Below are 22,664 nucleotides of genomic sequence, written 5' to 3'. Positions count from 1 at the left end.
AGCATCAGAAGGTAGCAATCCAGAGGACTCACTTGGGTGGGGGACTGTGCCCCGCTCCCATCAAATCTCCAGTCTGTCTTTGTACTTTCCCTCTCTCTCCTGGTTCAGTTTGCACCTACGGGAAGAACAAACCCCTGCACCCACCCATCTTTGCCTTGTGTCACTAAGAAAATGGCCTTCAATTGTAACATGACACTGGAGGCATTGCTTTTAGAAGAACTAGAGAGACTTGACAGTGTGAGCAAAGACTTCTAAAGCAGCCAAGACAATGCTAAAGTGCCAGACGGACAGCAGCAAGGGTCGAAAAGAGGTCACGTCCCGAAGTCTGGGCTGCTGAGGAACACTTCTGCAAAAACAGGACTTGAAGCTGGGAGCTGTACCCCTGAGGAGCCTTCCCCAGAGCTAAAAAAAAAATGGGGTCCCAAAGTGCTCATTGCTTTGGCTGACATGAAAGGGCTCCAAAGCAGGCCGTCTCTGACCCCTCTCTTTGCTGGCTTTCTGTCTTCCACCTCTTCGAGACCCGATTCCTTTTGTCTTATTGAATCTGCATGCAGCTATCCAGCCTCCGTCAACCCTAACCATAAGAACGAACAACTTCCTGTGAGTCTGGGGGTTTTGTTTCTGAAGACCCGAGAAACTGCATCTAAACCGCCCTGCTGGTCTTTTCTCTTGCTCCTCTCCCTCTTGCTATTGTTGTGTGTATTGTCCCTTGAATGGACATCTTGTCACTGAATCGAGCCTGGCCCAGATGGTCAAACTAGTGTCAGTAAGTACCCCTCGGACTCCCCTGTAGAACCTTCCAATGTTTTTCTGGCTCTGTAATTCAACACACTCCCCTCTGCAGAGCTCCTGTGAACTCCCTGCTGGCTCTAGTCAGTCCTAATCTCCTGGGACTAATTGCCTGGGACACACAGAAGGCATACCTCCTCTCTTTGGGATAGCAGAGGCGTCTGTCTTTTCTAGCGTTAGACACCTAAGCTCCAAAGGAAGTGCTTGGGAACGTAAAAATTGTCATAACTTAGTGTTGACTGATGAACTCACCACCACCACCACCACCACCCCCAGTTTTATAGAAGATAACCCTATACAGATACTCTGCCCTTCTTATAACCCTATACAGATACTCTGCCCTTCTTTGACCAGTTCTTTCCTAGGCACCGCCCCATCTTCCCTCTGGTCCTGCTGGTTTTCCAACACTGTAAGTAATAACAGAGAGATAAAGTAAAACACAGGTACTTGGATGAGGCAGGCAGTGATATTCAAGAGCTGTTCTCTCTCTCTCTCTCTCTCTCTCTCTCTCTCTCTCTCTCTCTCTCTCTGTGTGTGTGTGTGTGTGTGTGTCTGTCTGTCTGTCTGTCTGTCTGTCTGTCTGTCCACCTGTCTGTCTGAGTAAAAGTATTCTCTAAGAAGAAACCCGAGCAGTCTCTAGCAAAGGAGGGAGAACTGACCGGACACAAAGCAAAGTGCTCTTTAAAGGAAGGTGATTTGAATATCAAAGGTAGAAGAAAGGCTCTCAGGAAACTGATAAAACACTTGGATGTCTTTGGCAAACATCCTGTCTTTGAATGCGAAATGAAGGAAGAAGTATTGTATCATACAATAGCATCAAACAACCAAAGCCAAAAGAACCGACTCGTACTCGGTTTCAAGGCCAAGAATGAATACACCATTATGAATCCACACCCGTTTAATAAAGTAGATAAGATTTATTTTTTTATGAATCCTAGCTCTGTTTGAAGAGGAAGTTTCCCTGTGATTCACTGGCATTTCAGATGGCCATGGATGGAGAGGTAAATGGGGTGCCAGACAGAAGGCAGATCCAAGGAAGGAGAAGAAAAATGTTAGGGGGTACCAGCCGCCGACAGGAAGAGGCCTGGAGCTCATCCTGTTGTCTCAGGTGTCTGCTGCAGCTTCAAAGTGGACAGCGCATGGAGAGCATTCTGAGGAGAAGGACTGAAGGAAGCCCACCTGCAGGCTAAGGAGGGGCAGGAAGTGGAGGGCTGCAGAGCATGAGCGCTGGGGTGGAAACTTATAAAGGGAACAAGCTCATTGTTTTTGATAGCTGACCAAAATGGGAACACTTCACTCCTTCTTTAAAAGGGGAACAAGAATACCCTTGGGAGGGAATAGGGAGGCAAAGTTTAGAACAGAGGCAGAAGGAACACCCATTCAGAGCGTGCCCTACATGTGGCCCATACATATACAGCCACCAAACTAGATAAGATGGATGAAGCAAAGAAGTGCAGGCCGATAGGAGCCGGATGTAGATCTCTCCCGAGAGACACAGCCAGAATACAGCAAATACAGAGGCGAATGCCAGCAGCAAACCACTGAACTGAGAACAGGACCCCCGTTGAAGGAATCAGAGAAAGGACTGGAAGAGCTTGAAGGGGCTCGAGACCCCATATGAGCAACAATGCCAACCAACCAGGGCTTCCAGGGAATAAGCCACTACCCAAAGACTATACATGGACTGACCCTGACCTTGGGCTCCAACCGCATAGGTAGCAATGAATAGCCTAGTAAGGGCACCAGTGGAAGGGGAAGCCCTTGGTCCTGCTAAGACTGAACCCCCAGTGAACGTGATTGTTGTGGGGAGGGTGGTAATGGGGGGAGGATGGGGAGGGGAAGCCAATATAGAAGGGGACGGGGAGGGGTTAGGGGGATGTTGGCCTGGAAACCGGGAAAGGGAATAACATTCGAAATGTAAATAAGAAATACCCAAGTTAATAAAGACGGAGAAAAAAAAGAACAAGCTCAGCTTATCACATCTTTATTAAAAAGGGGGATCCCTCACACAAAGCAACCAAAGAGTAGGGCATGAGAGACCTGCGCTTGGGGGATTCGTCCAGGAAGGAGTGACTAACTGGCATCATACTTCGCAGGCAGGAAATTGTGGAGATGTACAAACGTGGGCCTGGATGGACATGGTGGAGAAGTGAATGGGGAAAGTGAAGCTTGGTGACTGGATCTCAGGGGTCTCTGGAAGTGGGAAGTTAGATGGAACCTGATGGCAAGGTAGGGGGTGATTGGGAAGTGGGGTAGCAGATTGTTTACCAGCCATCAGCCAAATATGAGTAAGTCTTTCATATTCTTTACATGGTTGGGATGCGCATGTCCTCCCATGGTGTGCAATGAATTAAGAGCCAGGACCTTAGGAGGCTCCATGCTTCCAGGGCTAGCTGAGGGAAGAAGTTAGAACTGTTTGTCCTTCTGTACCTCAGCCGTATGAAGACATTTGTCCCCTCCCAAGGAGACAGCATCTCCTTATGCAGGACCCAGCCTTCACCAGACACTGACCTGCCTGCCTGACTTGTGGACTTCTACCCTCCAGAAGCCTCTGTTCTTTATGATTTATTCAAGCTCCAATATTTCGTCCTACCAAGAAGAGACAGAACACAGTTGGCTGCCTTGTAGGAATTCAAACATCAATTCGTTCTTTTCTATCTTAGCAATTCAAACTCCCTGCCCATTAGCAACAGCCAGCTTCAATTTGGCTGGCCAATGTTCAGTTATCAATCCTTCACAGATCTGTTGCCAAAAATGATGTTGACCAACTCTAAGTCTATATTATAGGTAAGGAGTGCCAGCTCTCGGACAGATCCAACTACAATTCCCCAGTGGGAATCGACCTGTCATGGCTTAGGACGCTGACTCTTGACTGTAAATCCGTTTACATTTCTGATATTCAGATCGTCACTCACCTCCCAAAGGAATTGGGATGAGAAGCAAGAAGCATTGTCGTGCCAGTCCTGTGCGGGTGACTCCATGGTTGCTTGGTGGTGGTAGTTTTCTGGACTTTCCAGGAGAAAAAAGGTAGTACTATTGACATTTACCAAGGGGTCTGGGTCTCTTGGGTACCTGTTCATGATATAAGAGAGAATGTTGGGGTTAAAGACAGAAAATTTCCCTGGGTCAAGAAAGCATACCATGACTACCAAGCCAGGTGACATTTTCTGCTCTTATCCGAGTCATCTTAAAGACTACTCTGGAAAGACTTTAAACATGCCATCAATAAAGCTGACTCCATTTGAATAAAAGATGCTGTCCAGACCATCTATGGAGTGACATTCATTAATGTCACTATTTAAATGTTCGTTATTCCTGGGTGTGGGAACAACCCCCGTCATCCCTACACTCAAGAGGTCGAAGCAAGAGGATCCTGAGCTCAAAGCCAGCATAAAATAGATTATGAACTCATGCCTCGAAAAGAAGCAAAAGGAGGCTTATCATTTTACGGCCATAACCTATACAGACTTTCGTGAGGGGCTTTGGAAGAAATACAGCGCTTCTAGCTGAGATGATCAAATACACCGATCTGAACAGGGATCTGAGATGATCGAGTGCATCATTCTGAACAGGGATCTTGCTGTTAAACTCGCCAATCCAGACAAAGGGGGGATTTTTTTTTTAACCATGTGAAGCAGCACAACGTAAATTAAAAGTCATAGGTTTTAAAACCCCCAAACAGAGGTTTGACTTCCATTCAAGAGCTAGATCTTGAAGCTGGAGAAATGGCTCAGCAGTTAAGAGTACAAACTTAGGGGTTGGGGAGTTAGCTCAGTGGTAGAGCGCTTGCCTAGGAAGCGCAAGGCCCTGGGTTCGGTCCCCAGCTCCAGTCCCCAGCTCCGGAAAAAAAAAGAACCAAAAAAAAAAAAATACAAACTTCTCTTGCGGAGGACCTGATTCAGTCCCCAGTGCCCACACTGGGTGGCTCACAACCACCTGTCACTTCTGCTTCAAAAGATCCAGTGCCCCTTCTCTCCTCCATGGGCTCTACACTCACGTCTACATACACATACAGGTATACATGACTGAAAATAAGTGACCTCGACTTGACAGTGCATACTAAAATTGAATGATACAGATGTAAGTTACCAGGACCCCAGCTCAAAGATAGCATACAAAATGTTGAAGCATTCCACATTTTAATAAGTACATAAGGAAATAGGGGCTGATTAATGATTAAGAGCATTGGTTGCTCTTCCAGAGAACTGGGCTTTGGTTCCCAGCACCCACATAGCAGCTTATAATCATCTGTGACTCCAGTCACAGGGGATCCACCACCTTCTTGTGTCCTCTAGAGGCAACCAACACAGGTGATGTATATCTACGTAAGCAAAATATGCACACACATAAAAATAAATTTAATAAACAAAATAAAAAACAACTAATTCTTTCTTGTAATGTTGGATCTTCTTGAACCCAGGGGTGGCTGAGGCACGTGAAGCAGCTGTGTGTCCGGATACAGAACGTAACCTGAGTCAGAGTCATCGTGTAGTAAGCAATCCGTCAACTACAAACCTGGACACTGGTCATACTCAGAGACACTGTCCTGACCGCATCGGACATTTAATCCAGGAAACTGCCCTGCACTCTCCTACCCTTTCTTTCACATTCCACTCATGTTAGCATGTTAGATCCTTCTGTTTGCCATTGGCTTCATGATATGAGGACTGGACCTAGAGCTAGGCTTCTCCTGGTGCACCCACAGTATTAATGTTAGATGGCCTCTCGCCTTCATGCTCTTGGCTGCTTCTGGAAGCACTTTGAAGCACTTACACCAGGTCAGGCCAGCATTCCTAGAGAACCAGAAAGTATAGCGATCCGGGACTCCTGTGCTGACCTCAGAATCAATAGGTCAACTAGATCAGCTGTGACAAGAAGCAAACAGAACACTTGCTACATTAATGTTGAGATGCTAATCTGTTCCTTTCTTCCCAGAAGATATCCTTCCAAAGAAGCTGGTCACAGCACATTTTCTGTTGCTATAACAAAATACATGAGACCAGGCACTTAAAAAAAAAAAAAAAAAAAAAAAAAGTTGCTTAGCTTACAATTTAGGAAATCCAATACTAGGGAAAGTAGAATCTGGGTAAGGTATTTGGTGCCAGGGCCGATGACTGGAGTTCAATCCCTGAACCTACACAAGAGAATGGACTCAGGCTGATTTTCCATTTTCTAATGCACACACACACATACACACACACACACACACACACACACACACACACATACACACACACACACACACACACATACCCACACACACACCCACACACACAGACAGAGAGAGAGAGAGAGAGAGAGAGAGAGAGAGAGATTTTATTTGTTTATTGAAGAAGAACGTTCAACCTTAGGCATCCGCATCTGTTTTGCCTCAAGTGGCTACATGGGAGAGGGTGAGTCTACTTGCCAGGAGAGGTTACGGAGAAGCTGGGAAGCCAGATGGACAGGGGCCACTCTTACTCTTTAGACATCCCTGTGTCCCTAGAACTAACCAGCAACCTGCCAAAACTAATCCCTCCCAAGGCTTCGTATTCCCAATGGCCTCACCGCTTTCCACCAGGCTCCTCCTTTTAAAGGCTCTCTCACTCCAACATTGCTCTCCTGGAGTCCAGCATTCCAGCTCACAAACCTTCTGGCTACAGTCTCTAACAACAGCAGAGTCCCTCCCAGTGCCACAGTGACCAGAGACATACACGCCTTTGTCTCATGGCTTCTGTGACAAAGACCAACACAGGTGCGTTTTATATTTCCTAAGCTTTCAGTGGAACCTGAGTCACTGTGACTCGATACAGAAGGCCTTATTTCTGCTGCCTGAGAACACTGCCCTGCTCCTGGGTGGAGCCGATGCCTCCCAGTCCCCATCTGGATGGTGTCCGCAGCTCTTTTTCCCTCATGAAAACCGCACATGAATATACACTTGGGTTTTTCCACCTCTGAAACTTGGAAGCAAAGCAAAGCAGGCAGGGTGAGGGCCCAGTGAATTTGCCGGGCTGATTATCTGGCTTCTGCCTAACTCTTGGTCTCCAGGGAAGCAGAGAAAAGTATCCTTGGTAAAAATTAGATCAGACATTTTCCTTTCTATAAACACAACCTGAAGGAGAGAACGAAAACCAGCTGAGCTGGCAGGGCTTCGCCTGCCCAAATGCAAGCATTTATGCTATCAAAGTTTACTTGGGAACATTTTAATTTGGGGTTCTGTGGTGGTTTGAATATGCTTGACCCAGGGAGTGGCACTAACAGGAGGTGTGGCCTCGGTGAAGTGGGTGTGGCCTTGTTGGAGGAAATGTGTCACTGCGAGGGTAGGCTTGTAGATCCTCTTCTTAGATGCCTAGAAAACAGTCTTCTCCTAGCAGCCTTCAGAACAAGGTGTAGAACTCTCAGCTCCTCCTGCACCATGCCTGCCTGGACGCTGCCATGTTCCCAACTTGATGATAATGGACTGAACTTCTGAACCTGTAAACCAGCCCCAGCTAAATGTTTTTTTTTATAAGAGTTGCCTTGGTCATGGTGTCTCTGCATGGCAATGGAAACCCTAACTAAGTTTCCTTTGGATCAGTGGGGAAGAGAGGGACAGGATAAGATCATACGGCCCAGTGGTCTCTGTAGAAAACAGGGGCTTTGAATGGAAGATTAGGGGAAACCTCGCACCACAGAGCTCTGGATTTGTCCCAAATTAAAATATGGCTCCCCTAGCCCTGGGCTCTTGGACAAATGTTCCACCTGGCTTGATATTTCAGAGAACCTCTCGAACAACAAAGTATTCTTTTCAAAACTTCCAACACTAATAGTCTGACGTATGCAGTCATGACGACACGGGCAGCTTTCTTCAAGAACAAGAATTAGCTAGAGTCAGTGGGCAGAACACTGCATTATTTGTGACCGTAAACAGTCAAAGCTCTTCGGTCAGATGCTGTATATTCTGTAACTGTTCGCAGTACAGAGAGCGTCCACTGAGTAAAGCATACACTTTCTGTGGCGTACAATCTACGCTGTTTGATAAAGCTGCTTGGAGATCTATTGCTTTTCTCTCGAGCCCCCAGAATGCTGCTTTTCTTCACACAAGACAGTTAGCACACCATTAGGAAAGCTGTACCTTTCAGGCTGGCCTTGGATGCCTTCTCTGGTCCACTTCATTAAGGAGTCAACAAAAGGTACAATTGGAGGCAGGAAATGAGGAAGGAGGGAAAAGTCTGGGAGAATGTAGGAGACTGAAGGAGAAACAAGGTTTGCCTTTTCTGTGAAGACCCTAGAGCCGTCTCCAGTGGGAAGAGCTTGGAAATAACAGGAGGGAGGATTTGGCCTCATCATCAGAAAGAACTTCCCAAGTGAAGGATGCAGAACATTGAAGTCGCCTGAAGCATGCACACTCGCAGCGTGAGAATGGCCTAGAGCTGTCCCAGAGGGGCTGCCTTGGCCCCCAGGCCTCTTCTGTGCTCCCAGCCACTGCCGCCCAGTACCTGTTCCCTAGGAGAGCTCAACCAATAGCAGAGCTGTCTCTATGGCAACAGAAGCCACCATACTTCTAAGGAGCTGAGATGGATGTGTCCATGGTATGATTGAAGCTGTTATATTTCCCTGAATGTAAGTTTTAGCTTACAAAGTATCCAAATAATATTACTTCTTGGGCTTTTGGCTAAAACAAAAAGGTGAGGGGGGAAGCTCTAGATAAGGATATAGATATGAAAAATGCGTATATCTGCAACTTAAAGCATTAGAGAATAAAGGATGAGGGTCAATTTGAGCAACACAGTTATGAACACAAGGAGGGCATGCCAATTTGTCACATGTATTCCATAGTATAAACAAAAGAAAAGTAAAAATATAAGGGATTTGTGGTGGCTAAGACAGAGGTATACAAGAAAACATGCCTAGCAAAATGCACAGTTTTTAGCTGTTTTGTATGTTAGAAATTCTTATGGTAAGATACCTGGCAGGAAAGCCATGTACTTGACTGTTGAGTGGGGTAGATGGCTCTCAGCTTTCTCAGACTTGGAGCACCACAGAGTATAAGAACACAAGTCAACCGGATTCTCACTGACTGCTGGAGACCTTGCTATCTCATTTGCTCTCACAACCATGTAGAAGTACCAGAACCTTTGCTCTGGAGAGAGTAAGCTGAGACATGGACCGCTTAAGGCCTTTCTCAGGGTCAGGTGCCTGGTCAATGTCAGAATCAGGATGTGCACGGCACTGACTAACTCTGGGACCCAAGGCCATGATCCCCACATCATACTTGGGAAGCAAACGTGTTTGCCATGGCTTGGGCATGGCTCTTGCAATATGGGGGAGAGTAGAGAGGGTGCCAAGCGGGGCTACGGGAGGACATTTCATTATCTATAAAGGGTCTCACCTAGAACTGGCCCTTTAGTTGGTCTTAATTGTGGAAGGTTATCCAGACCACCTGGGAGTTTCACCTCACTTTTCTTTCTTGTTTTAAACAAATTTATGTACATAACTTTTCAACATGAAGGAAAGGCTACGTAATATTTTTCGAGAGTGACTTGTCCCTACCCAAAGACGAATTGTTCTCCATGTAACTCGTACATAAAAGCTATAAAATTGTCCTTGCTTTTACAATGATAAATGTTAACCATCAAAATTCTCCAGTGAAACAGGATCTGCAAGGGCTTCTTTATGGTTGCCTTTTTTTTTTAATAGTAAGAAAGATATAATTTACTGGGCTTCAAAGACTGAATGAACATCCCCCCTGCAGAAGAGCAGCATTTTCACAAAACCAGCAGTTTTCTTCATCCCATATCCTGATATTCATAAAAACACACCAGGAGTCATTAAATGTGATATGCTTGCCCGGTGCACCCACGAGTCTATGAACCATAAGGGCATGGGGGGAAGGGGGGAAGAAGGAAAGAATGAAAGAATTGTTTTATAATAGGATGTGGTGCCCTGAATGGTGGTGGCTGTATTAAAACCATATTCTTGCTGGGTGGTGGCAGTGCACACCTTTAATCCCAGCACTCTGAGTTTGAGGTCAGCCTGGTTACAGAGCAAGCTGAGTTCTAAGACAGCTGGGGTTACGTAGAGAAACTCTGTCTTGAAACAACAAACATAACAAAGACCATGTTCTCATTTGTAGGAGCAGCATCGGGAATAGCATGACAGGCTTGGGATTTAGGAGACAGGTACAAGACAGAACGAGTCCTGTCATTGGATGAGAAGGAAGGGTGGCTGGGAGAAAAGTTTTAGGAAGAGGAGGAGACTGGAACGAGGCAGGAGGAAGCCGCAGAGAGACCATGAGGCTGATGTTAAGATCCTCTCTGCATGTTTACAGGAGGTTATGGATATTCTTAAAGGATGGATGTGCACAGGGCTTTGTACATCTAGGTGGGCAATTATATCTTATCAATTGGATCAGAGGTTATTGTATTGTGTGTTCTTTCATGTGGTGATATAAGTTTAAAAGAGAGTGTGGTGGCTGGAGACACTGGGCCACCACAGAGTTGGGATGGTTGTTTCTGGCATGGTGGCAACCTGCGTTGGGAACTGGATGGGTAGAGAGATTAGAGAGAAGTCATCTGCAGTGTGATATGGGATGGAACGGAACAGGTGAGAGGCTTTGCTCACTGAGATGAGGATATCTACCAGGTATCTTGGGGCACTGTGGTGCCAGATGTAGTGTGGGGTAAAAAAAATTATTTTTTTTATAATTTTACAGCAACAGACAGGTCTTTTCTGAGGCTGCAACACATCACCAGCCTCATTATACAGCTTTCTCTGTCGTCAGCCTATCACCCTGGAGTCTGATCTCCATCACTAAGAAGCCCTGTTTACAGAAGGCTTTTGTGGCTTTTTTTACTAAGTGGCGTGTAGCTGTTCACCTGTGCCACAGACCCATGCTTCCTAGACACCTTCAAACCAAAGAGGTTCTTGTCCTGGGATTCTATTTGTCTGCTCTGGTGGGTGCCCTCTGGAACCTCGTCAGTTACTACTGCCTTACAGTAGAGGTCTGAGATACCCTCCAAGTGTCCCTTGGTGTCACTTTCAGTGGCAGAACTGGAAAATATGAGCAGCACACGCTAATGAGCTCCTTGACACAGTTTTTAGTTCCCCCACAGCTTCTGAAAAAAAATATATGTAAAAACCTCTATTGTTTTATTTCCAAATGCCTCCTACTTAAGGCTTGCACTCTTTTGCAGAGCCCCTGAGGAGCCAACAGTCACCATGGGTATCTTACTTGAAGGACTGAGAACCCGGGTCAGGTGTGGGCCTGACAGCACACCGAGCAGCTTTGTGACAGCAGAAAGCAACCTGTCCCCAAATTCAGTCTACTGGAGGGGCTTTTTTACCCACTTCCCTTCTGTTCTACCTTTCAAAAGGAAGGGAAGAGACTGCTCCTAAATTTAGAGAAAAAGAATTAAATCCAATCCAACCTTAAGATCCGTCAGTCCTGGAATACAGGCCAGGAAGAATGTGGAAGGAATTCCCACTCCCAGCACAGAGAAATGATAAATGTTTAAGGAGATGGGAATGATAATTATCTTGATCTGACTGGTATGTTATATATGTTGTGGTTTAGATATGACATGTACCCCAACAAAAGGCTTCTATGTTAAAGGCTTGGTCCCCAGCTGATGGTACAGTTGAAAGAGGCTGGACCATGAGGGACTTAGGAACACAGACCTGGGAGTATCCAATGTAACCATTTTCCTTACAAAATATATTCTATCACTTTAAACATTTTTAAATATACCACATTTACAATATTGTACAAGTGTCTCCATTACTCCGAAGAACGCACTTAGCAACTCAGACTGACCCCATACCTGTGTTGACTAGTTTTATGTCAACTTGACACGAAGCTAAAGTCCCCTGAGAGGAAGGAAGTTCCATTAAGAAAATGCTCCCATAAAGTCGATCTATATGCAAGCCCGTAGGGCATTTTTTTTAAATATCTTTTTTTTTAAGATTTATTCATTTATTATATATAAGTACACTGTAGCTGTCGTCTTCAGACACACCAGAAGAGGGCATCGGATCTCTTTACAGATGGTTGTGAGCCACCATGTGGTTGCTGGGAATTGAACTCATGACCTCTGGAAAAGCAGTCGGGTGCTCTTAACCGCTGAACCATCTCTCCAGCCCGTAGGGCATTTTTTTAAATTAGTGATTGATGGGGGAGGGTGTGATGGATGGGAGAGGCCCACCCCATCATGGGTGGTGCTGCCCTTGGGCTGATAGTCCTCAGTGCTACAGGAAGTCAGCCGAGCAAGCCATGGGGAGCAAGCAAGGAAGCAGCTCCCCTCCATGGCCTCTGCATCAGCTCCTGCTTCCAGGTTCCTGCCCTGACTCCCTTCACTGATGGACTACAATTTAAGTGTTAGCCACCTAAACCCTTCTCTCCCTCATCTACTTTTTGGCCACTGCATTTCATTGCAGCAATAGGAACCCTGACTAAGACAATACCCATTAAACAATACAACCTCCTTTGATACCAGAGGTGAAATCCAGGCTGACTCCATGGCATAGCTAGGACAAGGGTTCTGTCCCTTACACAATCTGCTCCTTAAAATGAGAGAGAGTTTATAGAAAGCACAAAATGTTCGTCTCTCTAGGTCTGGTTACTTCATTCAGAATGAATGTCTCCAGCTTTACCCGTTCATCTGTGAACATGATAATTTCGTTTTTCTTAGAAGCTGGATAACACTGTAGAAATGTGCTCTATTTTTGTTATCCATGTTGATGAGCATCTAGGCCGTTTCTAACTTCTAGCTATTGTGAAGAGAGCTGCAGTCAATACAGATGAGCAAGAGTCTCTGAAGAGGATGCAGAGTCCTTTGAGTATGTGTCTAGTATTGGTATAGCTGGAGCTTATAGATCAGTTTTGGGCTCTTTGTGGAAACGTCACACCAGTTTCTGTAGTGGCGACACCAGTTTTCACTCACACCAGCAGTAACTGAGTCTTCCCCTTTTCCCACAACCATGGCAGAATATACTGTCAATTGTTTTTTAGATCCTAATCATTAGGATTTTGGGAAGATGGAGTCTCAAAATAGTTTTAATTTACGTTTCACTGATGGCTAAGGATGTTGAACTGTTTTTTTGTTAATATTTCTTGCCAATTTTTATATCATCTTTTGAGAATTCTCTGTTTAGTTCCCTGCCCCTTTTTGAAAATTGGGTTATTATCTTACTATAGAGTTTTTTATGGAATTTTTTTATTTATTTACATTTCAAATGTTATCCCTTTCCAGGTTTCCTGTCCATGAACCCCCATCCCATCCCCCTTCCCCCTTCTTCTATGAGGTGTTCCCCCACCCATCCACCCACCCCTTCCCACTTACATTCCCTTACAATGGTGGGTCGAGCTTCGGCAGGACCAAAGGCTTCTCCTCCCATTGGTGCCCAACAAGGCCATCCTCTGCTACATATGCAGCTGGAGCCATGGGTCTGTCCATGTATACTCTTCGGATGGTGGTTTAGTCCCTGGGCTCTCTGATTGGTTTGTATTGTTGTTCTTAGGGGGTTGCAAACCCCTTCAGCTCTTTCAACCCTTTCTCTAACTCCTCCAATGGGGACCCTGTTCTCAATTCAATGGCTGACTGCAAGTGTTCACCTCTATATTTGTCATGCTCTGGCAGAGTCTCTCAGGAGACAGCTATATCAGGCTCCTGTCAGCATGCACTTCTTGGCATCAGCAATAGTGTCTGGGTTTGGTAGCTGTGTGTATATGGGATAGATCCCCAGGTGGGGCAGTCTCTGGATGGCGATTCCTTCAGTCTCTGCTCCAAACTTTGTCTCCATATCTCTTCCTATGGATATTTTTGTTCCCCCTTCTAAGAAGGACTGAAGCATTTGCACTTTGGTCGTCCTTCTTTCTTTGCTTCATGTGGTCTGTGGATTGTATCTTGGGTAATCCGAGCTTTTGGACTAATATCCACTTATCAGTGAGTGCATACCATGTATGGGGTTTTTTGTTTTGTTTTGTTTTTGTTTTTTGTGATTGTGAGTGAGGACTCAGGATGATACTTTCTAGTTCCATCCATTTGCCTATGAATTTCATGAAGTCATTGTTTTTGATAGCTGAGTAGTATTCCATTGTGTAAATGTACCACATTTTCTGAATCCATTCCTCTGTTGAAGGGCATCTGGGTTTTTTCCAGCTTCTGGCTATTATAAATAAGGCTGCTATGAACATAGTGGAGCACGTGTCTTTGTTATATGTTGGAGCATCTTTTGGGTATGTGCCCAGGAGTGGTATAGGGACAAGGGACTAAGTTGCATATTGTACATATCAAAGCAGATCTGGCTTCTACCAGCATTCCTTAGTCCCCTCCTGGCATACCCTGCCCTTAACCCAGGAGCTGGGCTGCCCTTCCTCCCAAAGCTCTTCCAAGACGTTTTGGTCTCTTCTTCCTCCCTCCTCCTCCTCCTCCCTCCTTCCTCCTCCTCCTCCTCCTCCTCCTCCTCTTTGTGCATGCTCTTTCTCTCTCCCCACTCCCCTCTCTCTCCCTTCCCATGGTGACTTCCCTGGCCTCAGTCCTTGGGTCCAGTGATCAGTCCTTGGGTCCAGTGAACTCATCTGAGAGCAGCTTCCCAATAAACCTGCAATTTTATATTTTTCTAACCTGGCTTGTCCCATTTTCCTCTGCCTCTAGGAACTTCCAGAATATTCTCTAGAGTGACAGTCTAGAGAGACAAGCCCTGGAGAAAGGCCAGATTCATCTCCGATGAATGTTTCCCTTACTCGTGGGATGAGCTGAGGATAGAAGACAAAAGATAAGTCCTGAGTCTGCCTGGGGATGACATAGCCCCACCTAAAAGTGCTTGCCTAGCATGCATGAAGCTCTTTATGCACCGCCACATATGCCAAGCGTGGTGGGTGCTTCAAATCCCAGTACTCAGGAGGTAGAGACAGGAGAGTCCAAAGTTCAAGGTCATCCTCAGCTACACAGCAAGTTCCAGGTCAGTCTAGGTTACAGAGAGACCCTGTCTCAAGGAAGACGGTAAAGACAATGTGTGGATGGGCACCAAATTCCCTACATCTCCTGGGGTAGCTTTGGCCATACCATAGATTCCTGTAAACTTGGCATTGATCCCTCTTATCCTATTGGCAGACTGGGGGAGGCTGTGTGTTGTGTAGCCAAGATTGATGGATAACAACCCATCCAATGCTTAACGCAGGCATGAGTCCCATTAGCCACAGAAATTTGCAGCAAAAAACAAATGAAGTCTTTAATTATAAGTCCTACCAATTTAGTACTGGTGTGGCTGGAGGAACAAGCCTGAGAGACCACCCACGGGACAGCCAGAACGTGGCTTGCTCGTGACCTTAGCAGATGGGTTGCCAAGGAAACACAATTTTCTTCACTGCCCCTTAACCCATCCACCCTCTGGACTGACCAGATGTGTTCAAGGAATCAAGTCCTGGCCAGGGATAGTCTACCTGGTCTTGGCTCATCCACAACTTCTAAGCATCTCCATGAATAATTGATTCACAGGTTCACCCAGTAGGTCTTAAGTAGAACAAGATTTCTTTACCCCTCTTGGTGAGTCTCCAGCCACGGCCAAAGCAAGACTTGCCTGGAAAAGAAAAAAAAGTAGGAATAATTATACTCCTATATGGAACATGAGGGAAACCAGGAGAACCTAGAAGCTTTTCTTATAAAAGTATACTCAGGGCAGGTGTGTCCGATTTAACTGGGAGAGGGCTCCCTCGGCTGGGCCTGCACCAAGTGTGGTGGGGGCCATTCGGGGATCCTAGGGTAGGATTCTCACTCAAAGATGCACAAAGTTGAAGCTTTTGTTTTGTTTTTCTTTTCTCTCATTCTAATACGAGGGTCTACACTGCCTGAAAGTCATTTTTTTCTGATAGCAACTAATTTCCTCTTAATTTCCTTCCTCAATTCACTGCCCAGTCAACTTAGAGGGGGCTCAATTATCTTCCTTTTCTCTAGCAAGGTTCAAGTTCAAGTTGCCTGGCACCCAGAGTATCCTAGCTACTGGCCCACCTGAAGGCCGCCCTCCCAATGGCAGAAGGGATCCGGGCCATACAGGAGGGAAGACAGTTGAGCAAATGTCACGTGATCTGCAAACTAAAAGCCAGACAAACCCAGACCCAGATTTCCAAGGGACATACCCAAAGAGAAGAGACCTACCCTGAAACGTTTAACACACGGCTGTGGTATCCATGGACACTGGAGGAAACAGATAACCTGCCAGCCTTACTTCAGGCTGTGGAGCCAAGCCAGGCTGAAGCTGAGTTAAGCTGTGCCAGTGATGTCCCTGCAGTTTGTGGAGACACAGACAAGGCCTGGAGCATTTTGTCTTTGGCCTGAAACCCCAGGGTCTTTGGAGAGATCCTGAGAAACAGATCAGTCATGGAAAGTGGTTTGTATCAGTGAGGTCATGACATTTTAATCAAAAGCTGGACTGGGCTAGTTAGCGTTTGAAGAAGCTCTAAGCATTTCCCAGCTTCCCTGACCATGAACTCTCCTTGAATTCCCATGTAAAGTTTTGGAATTTCACTACTTGGAAGGCTCCTGAGGGCAGATCAAAGCAACCCAGCGGACTGGGATCTTTTAAGGGTGACTTGAAAATCAAAGCAACAGGAAAGACTTTAGATTTAAGGCAGTGGAGGAGGGGAGGTCCCATTAGTGCTAGGAACGCTAGCTTAGTTGGTAGGCCTAGCATACACACGGCCCTGTATTCAATTCCTAGGGCCTGACTGATAGCACACACCAGTAACCAGAGCACTCAGGGAAATAAAGGCAGGAGAATTAGAAATGCAAGACCATCCTTAGCTTTAGAGAGAACAAAGCTAGCTAGCCTAAGGTATTTGAGGTGGGGTCTAGCATACAAGCAATCTTCAATTGGTAAGAACAAATTTAAGGTCACACATTTTCCTAGAGTTTCAACACAAGTCTTCACAATTTAGGTGACAATTTTCCTCCAAGCTTTTTGTCCATTGGCTCTTAAGCCTGCCTCTCTTGGCACACTATGCCACAAAATTATACCCAATGTAGCCTTACGCTATTGTGGCTGCTTTCTTATAGTATGTATATTTTATTTGTATGTAAATGTATATTTTATATATTCTAGTGTAAGACTAGAAGTCCATCTTGAAAGAATTTTCCAGCCTTAGACCAGTCTCGGGACTTGAGAGTAGTCTATAAATACCTATCGAAATGAATGCAATGAGGGGTGCTTAAGATTTCAGCTCTTGCATAGGAATCTAACATTTCCACAGGAGACAATGAAATGGTTGTTTTGGTCTTTCTTTTCCCTCATCCTAATACGAAGGTCTGTTCTGCATGTGTCAGAGCCTAATAGTTAAGATCCACACTGTTCTTGAAGTCCTGTGGTACAGTACATTTTGGTCTTCAGCTGGGAACTCAGAGAACTTGTCATTTGCTTCATGGTCTTCGATGAAGGCAGTTGCCTCTGCGCCCCCCATCCTAAGCTCTTGGCTCTGACAAAGCCTTTCCTCCTCTCCCCTCCCCTCCCCTGCCCTCTTCTCCTCTCCCTTCTTGTCCCCCTCCCCTTCACTTCTCCCTTCCACTCTTTCCCCTTCCTCTTTTCTCTTCTCTTTCCTCCCCTCCCCTTCCCTTCTCTCCACTGCCCTTCCCATCTTCTCTCTCTTACCTCTTTTCCCCTCCTCTTTTCTTCTCTCCTCTCTTCTCCCCTTTCCCTCCTCCTCTCTCCTTCCCCTCTTCTCTCTTCCACACTTTCCCCTTCTTTTCTTTTCCATCCTCTCCTTTCCCCTCCCCTGCCCTCTTTCTCCCTCCCTTCCTGTCCTCTCCCCTCCCCCTCACCTCTCCCTTTCTCTCTTTTCCCTTTCTCTTTCCTCTTCTCTCCTCTGTCCTCCTCCCCATTTTCTTTTCCATCACTTTAGCATTCAGGAAATAAAGAGGGGTCTGCTAGGGCCACAACAGAAAGGGCTGTACAACCATATTCATAAGGACAGCACTCATATCCTAAGGAGGGGGTGACATTCACTGAGTGGTGGTTCTCTGTCCCTCCTCAGCTAGTGGTAGACCCCCATAAGCTGAGAACAAGCAACTGGGACTGCTCAGTCACAGATGGGACATCTCTATAATCTCCCCCCACAAAGGCTCGAGGAACACTGAGAAAGACAGGTTGGAAGGACTACAACATGTTCTCAGGGCCTGACATGGCTGTCACACATGTGAACACATAGCTGCTGCGGATACATGCGCAGGACCAGCAGAAGACCAAGCCAGTTAAAGGTTTCTGTGTGGCAAGGCTGTCTACAAGGCTGTCTCAACACACAGCTTATTGCTGTTGCCCTCGGTTACCCAGACAGGAGTTAAGTTCCTATAGCCAAAGACATCATGCATTTCAGCAACAGATCCCAGAAAGCCCTGATCTGGAAATGACCTGAATGCCATCTCCCTGAAGACTGTCTATCATGGCACCTAGATGGCACCGTGCAAGCTTACAAACGAGGGAGGCAACCAACAGGCCTACCCAGCTAGGACACCTATAAACTACAATGTCCAGTGTGGCACAATGACCCTAAGGGTGCATCAAGTGGCACGCATGTCTTAGCAGTAACCAACAGCTCTCTGATTGTACTTAGGACCCACTCGACAACAGAGAAATGATGCCTTGTATTAGAAACTTAGCCAACTACCACAGCTAGTGAAGTCATGGTTATGGGAGAAGAATCAACAGTCACCAATTTACTAAACCAGCACCATCTCTAACAGCAACCTATTACATAAACATCTGTTTTTATATGCATAGGTAGGCAACTGTCGCCCTTACCCTGCACCAAGAAAACATCTTTGCCACAGACACTGACTCTTACAGAAAGCTACAACCAATCAAAACACACAGTGGTGGAGCCCAATCCCAATAGATAGATCTATTAAACAGTCCTATGCCTAAGGCTCAGGGAACGTTGGAGACAAGGTGGCAGAAAGGTTGCAAGAGCTAGAGGATCAGGGAGTTTGCCGAGCGATTGTGTCTCAAAGGAACATGTCATTGCTGAGCAGGGCAGGTCCTCAGGACATCAGCCCCCTGCCCTGCCATCACCTGCTGTGCCTGTGCTACAGCTTGGCCCAGGCATCGTGGGTAATGACAGGGCATTCAGGCAAGCATGGCAGCCAGAACTGAGGACAAGGTGGTGTACAGCAACCGCTGAGCTCTCACAGGTCCTGCTCCTGGACACGGTACCCAACAGCAAGCTCATCCTGACCCTGAGCAACAGCGTATCTGAGGTGAAGTCTGGTTCATTTTCTAGGTTAACTCTCCTCAGAAGGCTTTGGTGGTCTGTATGGCCAGAAAACATGTAGACGTCCATGATCCGCACTGCCACCAGCTGCTGAGGCTTCTTTTGCAGTGCAGTCAATGACTATAGACTCACAACGGAGACTGAGAGAAACTGGAGGCCTCTGTGCCAACCTCTTCCCCCCAACCCTCAAAAAACAAAACAGTCCTGACGAGAAACCATCGAAGAGAGTCCTTAAAAACTATGATAAAGATGCTGAAGGGTAGCTCTTCAGAGTTGACGGCTTCTGGCCCTGGGGTGGAGAAGGACTCGGTTTTCTGCACAGGGCTGGCCCCTGGAAGTTTGACCATGCTCCAATGAGTATACAGGCAACACAAATTGGACTTTGTGTTTATTTTTCTTTTCTTTAGGTGGAAGGGTGGTTCAGAGACAGTGGCACATGCCTTTAATCCCAGTGCTCAGGAGGCAGAGGCAGGTGGATGTCTGAGTTTGAGGCCAACCTGGTCTATAGAGCAGGTTCCAGGACAGCAGGGGCTACATAGAGAAACCTGCCTCTAAAAACAAATGAACAGAGTGGGCGAGTGGAACTGGGGGGAATGAAAAGCAACTGGGATAGGGGTGCGTTGTATGCAACACCAAATAGCTAATAAAAATATGATGCTGTGGAGAAGAAAAGAAAAATCTACTCCCATTACATTTTGAGGAAAACAGCTACATAACCAGAATAGCATAACTAACGAACTTGACCCAAGTGTGGTCTGGTTAGTAAGATGTGGAGTGGAGAGAAGGGAAGGGATGTGGTTTCTTTGGTGGTTCAGGGGGGTGGAAAGCTTTGCCAAGTCACACTTAGCACATGTGTAACAGAGAGCTAATAGGTAGCAGCTAGCACTTCAGAACTGAGAAGCTTCTCTGGGATAATTTCTCTTTGGTATGGATCACTGAAACATTCCACACTGTCCAAACTGTTTTCTGACCTTTGGTGTAAATTCATTTTTTTTTATTCAGGAATTATTGAGAGCATATTCCTTAAGTGTGAGATGTATTGAGTCTTTGTAATATTCTTTGTTATTGATTTCTTTTTATCTGCAGTAAAGTTAAAGAGCCTATAGATTCTGTAACTTTAGCGCTTGGGAATTTGTAGAAATTGGTATCACCTATGATCATTCATACAATCAGTGTGAATTAATCCTGGCCTGGTGACTCAGGTCTGTAATCCCAGATATTGGGAAGCTGGGGTAGGTGATTTAGCAAGGTCAAAGCCAACCTGTGCAACTTAGCAAAACCCTGTCATAAAACAATGAATACAAGAAAGGACTCTGGATGGAGATTATGTAATATGATTCTGGGTCCAAACCCCATCTCATAAATAAATATACACTCATTTCCATTGGAAAGTATTCTCTGTAATTTAAGTCTACCAGGGACAAATTCTACCAGCTGTTGTTTATAAACATGTGTCTCATTCATTCATAATACATTTGCAGTCATTCTTTCAGTCCTGTTGAGATAATATTCCATGCGTTCTATATTCCTTCTGTTGGAGAAAGGGAGTGTGATCTAGGCATCCTATTTAGAGTTGAGAACTCTGCACTCCCTTATTCTCTGTATTGAGGGTCTCTGCAGTCATGAGTCTTTGTATTAATCACCATCAATTGCAGAAAAAGTAATCTCAGGTGAAGGTTGAGAGATGTAATAATTTCCAATATAAAAATGAGTACTTAGGAGTCAGCAGAACACTGGGCCCATTTAGCAGAATACTAGTAGTAAGTTCCCTAGGGCCTATGACCCATCCAGCCATGGGCTCTTGACCCAGCAAACAGTACCAGGCATGAGGCCTTAAATGCAATCAGAAAGTCACTGGTCGTGGGATGATGTCATTACGCAGGTGAAGGCAGGTACAAGATAGAACGAAGCCTGTCACTGGACTAGAAGGAAGGATGGGCAGGAGAAAGGTTTTAGACAGAGGAGGAGACTGGAGCAAGGAGGGAGGAGAACATGGAGACCGATGTTAAGATTCCTCTCTGCACATTTTCATGTTGTTATGAGTATTCTTAAGGGATGGGTGCGCACAGGACTTTGTATGTCTAGGTGGGCAATTATATCTTATCAATTGGATCAGAGGTTATTGTGTTGCATGTTCTTTCATACGGCCACTTAAGTTCAAGAGAGTATGTGGTGGTTGGAGACACTAGGCCGCGGAGTTGGGGTGTATATTTCTGGCATGGTGGCAACCTGCCTTGGGAACTAGATAGGTAGAGAGATTGTTACCAGGCTCAGAGAGACACCATCAGCAGTGTGATATGGGATGGAGCAAAGCAGATGGGAGGCTTTGCTGACTGAGATGAAGATATCCACCAGATATCTTGGGGCACTGCGGTGCCGGATCTAGTGCAGGGTGAAAGACAGCCTTTTATTTAATTTTACAGCAACGATTGGTTATTTATATAACATTCATGCCACCGTTGCACAATGGGCATACCTGGCTAGGCCAGTGATCATTGCAACTCCCAGAGTCTGTAGCTGTAGAAGACTGATGACTACTGTTCTTTCCTAGAAATACTCATAGAACTTTCCAGTTAACCAGTAGGAATAAACATCCTTCCAGGTCAGTACAAGTTTGATTTCTCCCCGTTTTATGACTCCAAATACTTTGTAATTTACATTATTGTTATGGTTTTGTTCAATTTATGTCTGGGAGAAGAGTTTGTGTTGTTGTCGTTTTGTTTTGTTTTTTAAATTGGACAAAAAAGGTGAGATGTAGGGGTGGTTCTGATGCTAAGGTCCTGTTCCCAGTTGGTTCTTGATACATCAGTAAAAATGCTAGCGGCAAATTGCTGGGTGGACTAGGTAGGACTTCCAGGTCCCCATAGGCCAGCTAGGAGACATGGGGAGAGGAAAGGAGTTTTTCACCGTGCTTTGGAGGGAGAAAAGTTAACCAACAATGTGAGATCTCTGGTAGAGTGGCCTGGGACTGCTTCTCCCGGTGGGAGGTTGGAATTTGAGCTGGGACTAAAAGAAACTGAGCAGCTGAAGCTAGAGCAGGTTGAGAGGTGATGAGCTAAGAGTATCAGGAAGGGCACACTAGCTGTGGGAGATAGCAGTGCCCAGCAATTGAGTCAATAAGTCAGGTTCAAATTGGGCAATGTGTGTGCGTTTGTGTTTTTCATCTGTGGATTCCAGGGAATCTGGGTGGGGGCTGGTAGCATGGACCACCCAGAGCTTAATGAGGCAGCAAAAGCTGCATGCTGCATCTTCCTTCCTTCTTTCCTTCCTGTTTCCTTTCTTTCCCTTCCTTAGTTTAGAAATATTTAGAAAATTTCTAAAATAGAAAATTTTACAGAACAAAAATATATTGCCATAGAGTTGAGTTCTGTTTTGAGGATTGACCGTTATCGCTTTAAGAAAACTCTGAAAATAGTTTCACTGTTGAAAACGTCAAGTTCCTTTTCTACTCTGTGCATCTATACGATGTCTCCTCTATCTTCCTATGGTGCTTCTTGCTCGTTTCCTTTGACCATCATCTTGTAGCAGAATGCCCAGGAATTCCCACTTTAAAGGCGCCAACATTGTGTCAGAAGACAGGGATAAAAATGGGTCATCCCTGGGATTGGCACTTAGTGGAGTCTCTGAAGTCTCTAGAGACTGAGCAGTTGGTGAACTCAGC

General features: G+C 45.7%; 1 protein-coding gene across 1 annotated transcript in view; it reads left to right on the top strand.

The window, feature by feature from the left end:
• Arsb (arylsulfatase B) overlaps positions 1-2,062 on the top strand; it is a 174,775-nt gene extending 172,713 nt beyond the window's left edge. Inside the window, exon 7 of the mRNA XM_032899022.1 lies at positions 1,728-2,062. Within this exon, the coding sequence (XP_032754913.1) occupies positions 1,728-1,756 (29 nt within the window). The 3' untranslated portion in view covers positions 1,757-2,062. The remainder of the gene's footprint in view (positions 1-1,727) is intronic.
• Positions 2,063-22,664: the final 20,602 nt, after the last annotated feature.

This window comes from Rattus rattus, chromosome 3 (assembly GCF_011064425.1).
Source record: "Rattus rattus isolate New Zealand chromosome 3, Rrattus_CSIRO_v1, whole genome shotgun sequence".
Taxonomy (NCBI): Eukaryota; Metazoa; Chordata; class Mammalia; order Rodentia; family Muridae; genus Rattus; species Rattus rattus.
This window is presented reverse-complemented; position numbering and strand designations above follow the sequence as displayed.